The following is a 12744-nucleotide window of genomic DNA, read 5'->3' as shown; positions in this document are numbered from 1 at the left end:
ATACTAAAAGAAGTAAAAAAAGTAAATGAAGAAAATTCACTAAAATTCAGAACTGAACAAATGGAAATGAATGGTTCAATGAGACAAGAATTAATCAAGCAAAACGAAGAAGAAGAAGAAGAAGAAGAAGAAGAAGAAGAAGAAGAAGAAGAAGAAGAAGAAGAAGAAGAAGAAGAAGAAGAAAAAGAAAAAGAAGAAGAAAAAGAAGAAGAAAAAGAAGAAGAAAAGTAGAAAAAAATGAGGCCTAATTGGGGAAAACAACCGAACTGGAAAATAGATCTAGCAAAGACAATCTAAAGATTATTGTACTCCCTGAAATACATGATGAAAAAAAGAGCCTAGACACTATCTTTCAGGAAATCATCAAAGAGAACTACCCGGATATCATATAATCAGAGGGTAAAAGGACCATTGAAAGAATTCACCGAATACCTCCTGAAAGAGACCCCAAAATTAAAACCCCAAGGAATATCATGGCTAAATTTCAGAATTATCAGACCAAGGAAAAAATATTACAAGCAGCCAGAAACAAATACTGAGGAGCCACAATAAGTATTATTCAGGATCTATCAGCTTCCACATTAAAGGATCAAAAGGCCTGGAATCTGATATTCTAAAAGGCAAAGGAACTTGGAATGCAGCCAAGAATAAATTATCCTGCTAAACTGAGCGTTTTCTTTCAGGGAAGATGGACATTCAATGAAACTGGTGAATTCCATTTATTTTTGATGAAAAGACCAGAGCTAAACAAAAAAAAAAAAAAAAAAAAAAAAATTGACCTCCAAATATAAAACTCAAGCACAAAAAGGTAAAAAGAAAAAAAAAAACTTTTGAGAACTGTATGTCTGTTATGGGTATATTCTGAGAATACATGTATAATCTGATTTTACTGTTGTTATAATATAATATAGAAACTAGAGGTAGAAATGGGATTTTAACAGAAAAAAGGGGAAAGTGGAAGTAAAATGAGGGAAATTACATCTCAGAAAGAGGCAAAGAAAACATAATTGAGGGAAAGAAGAGAGAGTGATTAATATTGTGTGAATTTTACTCTCATCAGATTTGGCCCAAAGAAAGAATATTAAATATATTTGATTTCACCAAGAACCATTTCTCATCTTATAGAAAAGTGGGAGGGAAGGGGTAGGCTAAATAGAAGGGAAAAGAGAAGTAGTAGGGGAAAGGTATAAGAAAGGGGGAGGGTCTCAAAGGGGGAGGACTACTTGAGCCAAATAGTGCTCATAAATAAAATATTGGGAAGGAGGAAACAGAGAAAAGGAAAGAGAAAAGTATAATTTGGGGTTAATAAGATGGCAGGAAATATACAGAACATTAGTAGTTTTAACTATAAATGTGAATGGGGTGAACTCTCCCATAAAACATAAGTGGATAGCAGAATGGATTAAAAGTCAGAATCTTACAATATACTGTTTACAAGAGCATTTAAAGCAGAGCGATACAAACAGTAAAAGTAAAAGGTTGGAGCAGAATCTATATGCTTCATGTGAAGTAAAAAAAAAGCAGGAGTAGCCATCCTGATCTCAGATCAAGCAAAAGCAAAAATTGATCAAAATAAAAGAGATAAGGAAGGAAACTATATCTTGCTAAAGGATACCATAGATAATGAAGCAGTATCAATATTAAACATTTATGCACCAAGTGGTGTAGCATCTAAATTCCTAAAGGAGAAGTTAAGAGAGTTGCAAGAAGAAATATTCAGCAAAACTATAATAGTGTGAGACCTCAATCTTGCTTTCTCAGAACTAGATAAATCAAAGCACAAAATAAATAAGAAATTAAAGAGGTAAATACAATACTAGAAAAACTAGATATGATAGATCTTTGGAGAAAATTGAATGGAGACAGAAAGGAGTACACTTTCTTCTCATAAGTTCATGGAACCTATACAAAAATTGACCATATATTAGGACATAAAGACCTCAAAATCAAACGCGGAAAGGCAGAAATAAAAAAAACTTTTTTTTTTCCAATCATGATGCAATAAAAATTACATTCAAAAAAGGGCCAGTGAAAAATAGACCAAAAAGAAATTGGAAACTAAATAATCTCATCCTAAAGAATGAATGGGTGAAATAGCAAATCATAGATACAATCAGTAATTTCATCCAAGTGAATGACAATAATGAGACAACATACCAAAATTTGTGGGATGCAGCCAAAGCAGTAATAAGGGGAAATTTTATATCTCTAGATGCTTACTTGCATAAAATAGAGAAAGAGAAGATCAATAAATTGGTCTTGCAACTAAAAAAGCTAGAAAAAGAACAAATTAAAAACCCCCAATTAAATACCAAGCTTGAAACTCTAAAAATAAAAGGAAAAATCAATAAAATTGAAACTAAAAAACTATTGAATTAATAAATAAAACTAAGAATTGGTTTTATGAAAAAAAAACCAATAAAATAAACCTTTAGTTAATTTGATTAGAAAAAGGAAAGAGGAAAATCAAACTTTTAGTCTCAAAAATTAAAAGGAAGAATTATTCATCAATGAAGAGGAAACTAGAGCAATTATTAGGAGTCTTAAAACAACTCTGAGATACCACTACACACCTCTCAGACTGACTAGAATGACAGGGGAAGATAATGATGAATGTTGGAGGGGATGTGGGAAAACTGGGACACTGATACATTGTTGGTAGAACTGTGAATGGATCCAGTCATTCTGGAGAGCAATTTAGAACTATGTTCCAAGAGTTATCAAACTGTGCATATCTTTTGATCCAAAAGGTTTCTACTGGGCTTATATCCCAAAGACAGCTTAAGAGAGAAAGGGACCACATGTACAAAAATATTTGTAGCAGGCCTTTTTGTAGTGGTAAAAAACTAGAAACTGCATGGATGCCATCAACTGAAGAATGACTGAATAAATTATGGTATATGAACACTATGGAATACTATTGTTTCTGTAAGAAACGACCAGCAGGATGATTTCAGAGACTTGAAGAGACCTACATGAACTGATGCTAAGTAAAATGAGCAGTACCAAGAGATCATTATACATGGCAACAACAAGACTATGATGATCAATTCTGATGGATGCAGCTCTCTTCAACAATGTGATGATTCAAACCAGTTCCATTTGTGCAGTGATGAAGAGAGTCATCTACACCCAGAGAGAGGACTGTGGGAACTGAGTGTGGAACACAACATAGCATTCTCACTCTTTGTGTTATTATTTGCTTGCATCTCAGTTTTTCTTTTTCTACCTTCCTGATCTGATTTTTCTTGTGCAACAAGATAACTGTATAAATATATATACATATATTGGATCTAACATGTATCTCAACATATTTAACATATATTAGACTACCTGCCAGCTGGGGGGGGGGTTGTGGGGAGAAGGAGGGGACAATTTGGAATGAAAGGTTTTGCAAGGATCAATGTTGGAAAAATTTACCCATAGATATGCTTTGCGAATAAAAAGCATTAATTAAAAAAACGTAATTAAAAAAGAAATTAATCATTTGGAGGACAGAACCAAGATGGTCAAAAAAGGTAAGGGCTCACTTGAGCTCTCCCAAATTTCCCTTCAAAGAACATTAAAATAACACCTCAAAATTAGTTCTGGAGTGGTTGGCCCACTCCAGATGTGCAGTTGGTCATTTTCTCATTACACAGAGTTCTCTTTTCTGATTTGCTCATTTTATGGAGGAGAAAGTACACAATAGGTGAAGGGGAGGAATCATTTCATACCCCCATTTTCCTACAATATTTTTTGCTTATAGCAACTTTTTTTGGTAGTTTAGAGCAATATAGTTAGCTACATTCATACACTATCTCTTCCTCTTTTTTTCCTCCTCTTTTCATTTCCTTTCTTCTCCCTCTACTTTCTTTTTCCTTAGACAAGCTCTTTTAAACCAATATTATACCTTATATTTTCCTGTCTTATGTTTTCCTTTAAATTCACTTTTTGCCCACTTTACAAAATCTTCAACCCTTTTATTTTAAGTGCCTCATATCCCTGGGCTTATTAGGACCAAACATTCCCTACTTATAACATCAAACACAAAATAGACACAAAGACCTCCTGCCCCTCCTGCCTCTACCCATGGAAACTATCATGAAGACTCTTGGGAGCCTGCAAAGAAAAAAAGTCTTATAGGTTCAGAAGTAGAGGAAGCTGTGGAAAGTAGGAAAAGTTTAGAGTAGTAATGTAGAACGAAGGGAAGAGAGAGCTGGCTTATTGATATCCCTACATAAATAAAATACCAACAACCACCCCCCCCAAAAATATTCCTTCCAGAATATTTCTGCTTTATTCTGGTTATACTGTGTTAAATTCCAGTTAGGGACTCATTTGAGCTAACCAACCTCTGTTTGGGCTCTCAGTCATTCACACATCTGTATGAATTAATTCAATCAGAAAGCTTTTTCTCCTATCATCATTAAATTCAACTGCCATGTGTACACACATATGCCAAAGAGTTTTATTGAGAGTGTGGGAAGAGATTCTAGTTACATAGGATCAAAGATTTAGAATTGAAACATGCAAAAAATAATAATATATTTTGAAAGGGCAGTGACATGTGGACATCCTTAAGCAAAGAGACCCTGGAAAACTGAAAGGCCAGGAATGCTAATGGAGTGACTGGGAGGAGGAATAATTGGGGGATAGAGGAGGAGGAGCTTGCTTGTCCTGGAAGCTTGATATTTTAACAAATTATTCTTGCTAAGTAGTAGATAAGTCCTGTAAAAATATTTAAAAATTTAAATTTTTATTGTCTTTGAAAATCATTATGTAATGCCATTACTAGGTCATATCCCAAAGAGATCAAAACAAAGGTAAAAGGACCTTCCTTCCTTCCTTCCTTCCTTCCTTCCTTCCTTCCTTCCTTCCTTCCTTCTTCCCTTCCTCCCTTCTTCCCTCCCTCCCTCTTTCCCTTCCTTCTTCCCTTCCTTCCTTCCTTCCTTCCTTCCTTCCTTTTCCTTTGGTTAATTTTTTTCCGCAAAATGAGTAATAAATATGTTTTATATGATTGCATTTGTATAAATTCCATTAGATTGCTTACTGTCTTAGGGAGGAGGGAAAGGGAGAGAGAATTTGGAACTTAACATTCTAAACATGGTAAAAAAAATTTAACATGTAATTGGAAGAAAACTTCATTTTTAATTGTGTCATTGGGTAAAATCCCAATCATCCTATATATGGACAATAGGATGCCAAAGGCATAGGAAATGGAAAAGTGACTTCCAAAGTTTGCCCCTGGGAAAGGACAATGAAAAGTTTCTACTTCCCTCCTATATCACCTGCTTCCATGGCCCAGAGGAGTGTAGCAGCTATACTAATACTATTACTATACTAATGCATGATTTCTCCTTCCTCTCCCCTCCACTACTACATCACTTTCTTTCTCCTGAAAACTCTTTCTAACCAAATGGTTTCTTCTCTTGCTTTCTGTATTCATAATATGACCTTCTCCTCCTGCTCTCATGGCCTAGAATTGAAGTTAAAATTTTCAACTATTGATCAATAACAATATGGCTTTATGGCCTTGTAATCAGCTATTTTAGATATTTTTACTCCCCTAATTTTATAGAGAGTTGGAAACTGAGGCCCAGGGGAGGAAAGGAAATGATTTTGCTCAGAGCCACATGTGTAGTTAGCTATACATTTCAGCTATGAACCAAGGTTACTTGATTCTGTTTCTGCTGCTTGCTATACCAGATATCCTCTTGGAATATAGGTCTTTGTGAAAAGACTGTCATGTGTAGCCTTATCACTAATGACAGGAAAATCATTTCCAGTTCCAAACAGCCCTCGAAACACAAAGCTGGGATAGATCTGTAACAATGAATGGGGGGGACTTCCCTCCACAGTGAATTCTTAGCTTGTTTTTTTACCATTACTATACAAGAAAGGGTTTTGTCCAAAGGACTACATTTCTTACAAGGCTTGAGGCTGAGAGTGTCCCAGATCATAGGATCATACATCAGGAGCTGGAAGAGGCATTAAACAGAATCTAATTTTATTCATTTAATAAATGAGAAAACCTAGGCTCAGGGAGATTGTGACTTACCTAAGTTCACAAAGTAATCATTAGAATCAGATCCCCTGACACTAAAGTTACTGTTCATTGTTTCCATATCCCCATCCTACCCCCAAAGTGCTATATATAAACCCCCAATGCTTATTGGTTCCAAAGAGGATCTCAAGTCAAGAGTTACAGAGGGTTACAAGATCCACAGGGGAAGGAGGTGAAGAAATAGTAAGGTCCTGACCTGCAGTGAGGCGATTACATGCAGTAGGGTACATGATATTTTGAACTTTGACTATAAATACAAGCCTCTCTCCTTGAATGACCCTGTGGGAAAGACTTCAAGAAGTAGAACCCAATGTAGGAAGTCTCCACCTTGACCTATTGGTACAAAATTACTATATCTTTCCAGCATATTCCAGAGTTAGAGATATTGAAGGAGAATCTGATGATAAAATTTGTAGAGAATGTTTTGCTACTTGATTCACAACCTTGTGATCTATGTTTTTTTTTCGTTTTAATTAAATACTTTTGCCGTTGGATTTGTATGTCTTCATATCAGCAAGAACTCATCTATGATTTAATAGGCTCAGAAACAGTCTTTTGGACCTGGCTATACCTGAGAGGGATGCTACATGCAGTTTAATATTTCTTCTTATTGAACATTTCACTAGATCAAAACCACTTAATGAATTATTCTTTTGTAAAATGTTCTCCTGGACTTTGGCAACCTTACTATATTCTGCAAATGTAATGGACAGTATAGCTAATAGGGATGATACATACAATTTAACTAAATCTATTCATTCTGTTCAACCCTTCTTTATATCCCAACATGGTACATTTCCTGGATTCAAGGAACACTGAGCCAGAAGAGTAAGGAAAATACCTGTCTGTGGCTTTATTCTCTTAAAAGAAATAGAGATACACTTGTAACCATATCCCTCTCTTAGCCTCCAGATATGAGAGGGTGAACAGGATTATAGAGGCCTCCCATATGGCAGCTGGAAGACTGATTGTTTAGGATGTTCTCAGCAAGGCAGCTTCACCATCAGAGACCCCAGGAATGAATCCGAAAGGAGCTGGAAGAAGAACAGAATACTCATGAAGTGCTCAATGCTACAGGAAATTCTGCTTGTTCTAATGGGATTAGTCTGATACAGGATCAATGGGTTCTTTCTGATCATGTTATATCCTTCTGGAAGCCCCAACTCCCTATCATAGGATTATAGTCATCATTGATATAGACAATTTTCCCCTCATTTTACTTATGAGTAAACTGAGACCCAAAAAGATGAAGTCATTTGCTCAGTCACAAGTTAATTACTAGTCAGCCAGTCAGTTACTCAACAAGCATTTATTAAACACTTACTATATGCTAGACCCTGTACACAAGGGATGCAAAGAAAGGCAAAAACAATCCTTGACCTCAAGGAGTTTGTATTCTAGTGGGGAGAAAACCACGGTAAACTAGCTGTTTTCAGAATGTATGGGAGGTCATCTCAGGGGAAGATGTTTACAGAAAGTCCTCCAATAGAAGGAGGGATTTAATAAGTCTTCAATACCAAGAGCAGAAAATTAAGATACCTCTGAGGTCCTGTTACACCCCTCTCAGACTGATTAGATGACAAGAAAAGATAATGATAAATTTTGGAGGGGATGTGAGAAAACTGGGACACTAATAGATTGTTGTTGGAATTGTGAAGTGATCCAACCATTCTGGAAAGCAATTTGAATCTATGTCCAAAGGGCTATCAAACTGTATATATCCTTTGACCCAGCAGTGTCACCAATGGACCTGTATCCCAAAGAGATCATAAAAAGGGAAAAGGACCCACACGTGCCAAAATATTTGTAGCAGCCCTTTTTGTAGTGGCAAGAAACTGAAAACTGAGTAGATGTCCAACCACTGAGAAATAGTTAAATAAATTATGGTAATAACTGTAATATTATTGTTCTCTAAGAAATGATCAGCAGGATAATTTCAGAAAGGTCTGGAGAGACTTACATGAACTGATGCTAAGTGAAATGAATAGAATCAAGAGAACATTATACAGCAACAACAAGATTATATGATGATCAGTTCTGATGGTTGTGACTCTTTTCAATAATGAGTTGATTCCATACATTGTATTTAACATATACTTTAACATATTTAACATGTATGGGTCTGCCTGCCATCTAAGGGAGAGGGTGGGGGAAAAGAGGGGAAGTTGAAAAAGCGGGTTTTGCAAGGGTCAATGCCGAAAAATTACCCATGCATATATCTTGTAAATAAAAAGCTATAAAAAAAATGAGTTGATTCAGGCCAGTTAAAATGGTGTTTGATGGAGGGAGCCATCTGTGCCCAGAGAAAGGAGTGTGGGAACTGAATGTGGGTCACAACATAGTATTTTCACCTTTTATTGTTGTTTTTTACTCACTTCCCCCCCATTTTTATTCCTTTTTTTTTATCTGATTTTTCTTATGTAGCATGACAAATTTAGAAATATGTATAGAATTATACATGTTTAACATATATTGGATTACTTACTGTCTAGTGGAGGGGGGAAGAGGAAGAGAGAGAAAAAAATTTGGAGCACAAGGTTTTATAAGGGTGAATGTTGAAAACTATGCATATGTTTTTTTTAAAAAACATTATTTTTTTAAAAAAAGAAAAAATACCAAGAGGCAGAGTTCAGGAGAAAGATTGTTTCAAGCATAGATGGTGGTTTATACAAAGGAAGAGAGATAGAAGATTACTATATTATGAGTATTATGTTCAGGAATAGCAATTAGGACATGATAACTAAATCACAGAACTAAGGAAGAGAGTAAGGTATAAGGAAATTGAGAAAATGGGAAGGAGTTGGGTTGTGAAAACCTTTAAATTCAGAGGACTTTGATCAAGTTCATTGATCCTGAAAGTAATAGGGAGTCTCTGAAGATTAACTAATAAGGAATGGGAATAGCATATGGTGTAAGGGCAGAACATAGAATAAGTCTCAAGGATCCCAAGTATAAATTGCTCCATGTATATTCTGAGTAATGTAACCACAACTATAATGCTTATATAAGTATCTTTATTCTGAGACAAAGGGATACAACTCATGCAATGATCTTGCTTCTTCTGTGCAAGTGTATCTTTGGTAATCCTTTGGCAAGTAACCACTTTTATCTATATCCAATAAATGCAGCCCACTTGGGATGAGAAGAGAGGAAGTGAAACAGATGCTGCTGGAGCTGGAGCTGTTCTAACCATTGGTATAAAGCTTTTTTGCTGCGTTGCTTCATTGTGGGGTATTTTTCTTTCACCTTCCAGGATCAAAGGACCTTGTCCAGAGCTCTGAATCTGACATAGTCATGACTATGTTTTGGGGAAATTATTTTGGCAGCTGGAGAGGGAACTGAGGCAGGGAGACTGATTAGAAAGCTATTGTAATAGTCCAGGTGAATGATGATGAAAAGGTGAATGGGGAAGGTGGGTGGAGAAGGTATAAGAAAGAGATTGTGAAAGTAGAAATGACAAGATCTGCTAATGGATTGAGTGTATGGAGTGAATGAGAGGAGTTGACACAGAGGTTTCAAGTCTGAATGGTTTGAAATGATAGTGTTGATTTCAACAGTTAAGAAGATTCAGAAAAGAGGAAAAGTTTCGAGGAAAACATGAGTTCTGTTTTGGACACATTGAATTTGAGATGTTAATGGGACTTCTAGTTAAAAATGTCCAAAAGGCCAAAGATCACATGAGCTGGAGCTCAGGAGAGTGGTTAGTACTGAATATATAAATCTGGGAAATATCTACGTAAAGGTAATAATTAAATCTGTGGGAGCTGATGGGATAGCTACATGAGAAAATATAGAAGAAAAAAATGTAATCTAGGATAGAACCTTGGTGGACTCCCATAGTTAATGGATGCAACCTGAGTGCAAAGAATATTGAAAAGGAGTGTTTTAAAGAATAGAACTACGAAAACGTAATAGAGAGGAAAACATGTAGAGGAAACTCATCAACAATGTCAAATGTTGTAAAGGACAAACCAAGAAAGATGAAAACTGAAAAAAAAAAGGACATTAGATTTAGCAATTAAGGGATCACTGGTCACGTTGGAAAAGGTGGTTTCAGCTGAATGAGATCAAAAGACACATTGCATAGAGTTTAGAAGAAAATAAGAGGACAATGAATAAATAGTTTTCCTTAAGAAAATAAGAGGGAGAACTCCCTCAGACTGGAGCTCTGACAGAGAAAGCAGTTGGAGATCTCTAAAGATCAGGAAGGTGCTAGGGCAGCCTAGCACTCACAACCTTGAAGTTTGAAGTTTTGACTCTTCACCAATGGTTTTGTCCCACAACTAAAATGGAATCCAAGGAGGAACCCAGAAGCTTGAAGTCTCACAGCTTCCCTCAGGGAATGTACCCTTTTGGTTACTCCATCAAGAAATGTCCAAATTCTTCCCCCCAAAAAAACCCAGCAGGTGCTCCCAAGCTCAGAAGCACCCAGAGGCACCTCTGTGTCCAGGTGATTGAAAAACCTAAGTATAGGAAGCTGGACACCCACCAAAGATTCGGAGTGTCCATCTGGAACTATGTTCCTTCAGGACCAGGCCAGGCTGAACTTTTTCAATGGTTTAGGCCCCGGGAGATAGGACCAAGGATAGCAGCTGATGAAGAGTGCAGCTTTTGCTTCCCTTGGCAATCAAACAGAAAGTGAAGGATGTATCCCATCAAAACACATTGTCCAATAGCCCCAAATCAAAAGATCTCCTGTCCTCTGGAATATTTAGCCATGTCCCCCTACAAGGTCAGGCAAAGACATGCCTCTGATCCTTCACCATCCCCTGACCTGACCTATTTCCTACTCTTAGCAAGGGTCTAATTTCTTTCAGGTTTTCTTCCTTGTCAGCTCTGCCACTTTGGATAAGTCACTTCTACTTAGAGTGGGCGTGAGGGTGAAGTTGGGGAACCACCTCCCTTGCCTTCTCTCTCAAATTAACTTCTATGCAGTATTCCCTATGGTCTTCATCTATGTAAAGTTTGACAATAAAGGAATTTTACTTTAAAAAAAAAAGAAGAAGAAAATAAGAGGACAAGAAATGGATACACTCTTTGGATGGCTTTCTTAAGGAGTTTAATTGAGAAGGGACAAGAGCTACCAGAATACTAAGATCTACTGAGGATTCTTTTTTTCAAGAATTGGGGAGAGACAAGTATGTTTGTAGGTAATAGGAAAGGAGTCAATAGATAAGAAGATATTGAAGATAGGAAATCTAGTGGGTATGATAGTGGGAGCAAACTGAGAAGATGAAAGTGATGGGATCAAGGGTGTATGTAAAGAGAAGATGGTGCTCTTGTCAAGGAGAAAGTCTTCCTCTTCATCTAAGACAAAAGTGTAGAAATACACTGTGGGAAAAGATGTCTAAGGTATGTAAGAGGAGGAAGGGAGAAGAAGGTGCATTTAATAAATAGCTTCAGTTTTGTTTTTTTTTTCTGTGAAGTATCCAAATCCTCACTTGACAGGTTTGGGAAAGCAAGTGTTTTGAGGGACTTACAGAAAGATAAGCAGGTTAGGAACAGCTGCCATGAATAGTAGAATAGTTAATGGCAGGGCTAGGATTCAAATTCAAGTCCTTAGATCCTATATCTATATCAGCCTGCTAGTAGGACAAATACACACATGGATCCCAGGATGTTTGAGGACTTTTTTTTAAGAAAAAGTCTGTTTCGCATTTTACAAGTAAAGAAAGTAAGACCCAGAAAAATTAAATGATTTACTCAGTGTCACATAGCTAGAAAGTTAGCTAAACACTTAGAAGTCAACATGGTACCAGGGAAAGAGAGCTAGATATAGATTCAGAGGTACTGGGGCTTACTTACTTGTGTGATCCTGGGCAAGTCATTTAAGCAATTAGAGCTTCAATTTGTCCTTCTGCAAAAGGGATTGAACTACAGAGCTCTGTCTGAATCTATGATCCTACGAGTTCCAATTCCTGCCCTGTCTCTATAATCTCATATAAGGCCTGGATATATTCACTACACCCTATTGTCTGTCTTCTAATTTGTGTCCCTATCCCAAGTCTCTCTTCATTCCAGTCCATTCTCCATTCTGCAGCCAAAGTGTTTAATTAAAGTTTAGGCTGACTATCACCACTCCCCCCAGTCAATAAACTCCATGAATACCCCTGTGCCTGCAGGATTAAATATAAAATCCTGCTTAGCTTTCAAATCCCTTGAAAACTGCCTTTCTTCCCACCTTTCCAATTATTTTACATGTTATCCATCTCTGCATATTCCACAATGCAGCCACCTTGAGCTTCTTACCATTCCTTGAATATAGCATTCCACATTCTGATTCTGGGCTTTTCTTTGACTGTACCTTTTCTTGGAATGTTGTCCCTCCTTATTTTCAACTTCTACTTTCCCAAGCTTCCTTAATTCAAACTCCACTTACTTCAGGAGGACCTTTTCTACTTCCTCCTACTGTTAGAACTTTCTATTTGAGATTGCCTTCCATTTATATCATATCTCTTATATAGACAATTTTTTGCATATTGTTTCTAGTATTAGAATGTGAGCTCCTTGAGGAGAGAGTATGAGTCTTTATATCCCTAGAACTGTATCCCCTGACACAGGACTCAGCAGATAGTAAGTACTTATTTATAAACCAAATGACCTTCTCTATACCTCAAGTTCTTTTCCTTTTGGATGGAGGTGGATAAGCCAATCTCATGGGATGGTGGTAAAGAATAGCAATGGATGGAAAGGAGCTG

The 12744-nt window shown here is 36.7% G+C and overlaps 1 protein-coding gene across 2 annotated transcripts in view; it reads right to left on the bottom strand.

Annotated features, from left to right (window-relative positions):
* Positions 1 to 6886: 6886 nt before the first annotated feature.
* CIB4 (calcium and integrin binding family member 4) overlaps positions 6887 to 12744 on the bottom strand; it is an 84167-nt gene continuing 78309 nt past the window's right edge. For both annotated transcript variants that reach the window (XM_023501541.2, XM_031951411.1), the window contains exon 7: positions 6887 to 7080. In XM_023501541.2, coding sequence (XP_023357309.1) covers positions 7050 to 7080 — 31 coding nt within the window. In that variant the 3' untranslated portion in view covers positions 6887 to 7049. The remainder of the gene's footprint in view (positions 7081 to 12744) is intronic.

This window comes from Sarcophilus harrisii, chromosome 2 (genome assembly GCF_902635505.1).
Source record: "Sarcophilus harrisii chromosome 2, mSarHar1.11, whole genome shotgun sequence".
NCBI classification, from domain to species: Eukaryota; Metazoa; Chordata; class Mammalia; order Dasyuromorphia; family Dasyuridae; genus Sarcophilus; species Sarcophilus harrisii.
Note: the sequence above shows the minus strand (reverse complement) of the source record. Positions and strands in the feature narration are given on the sequence as shown.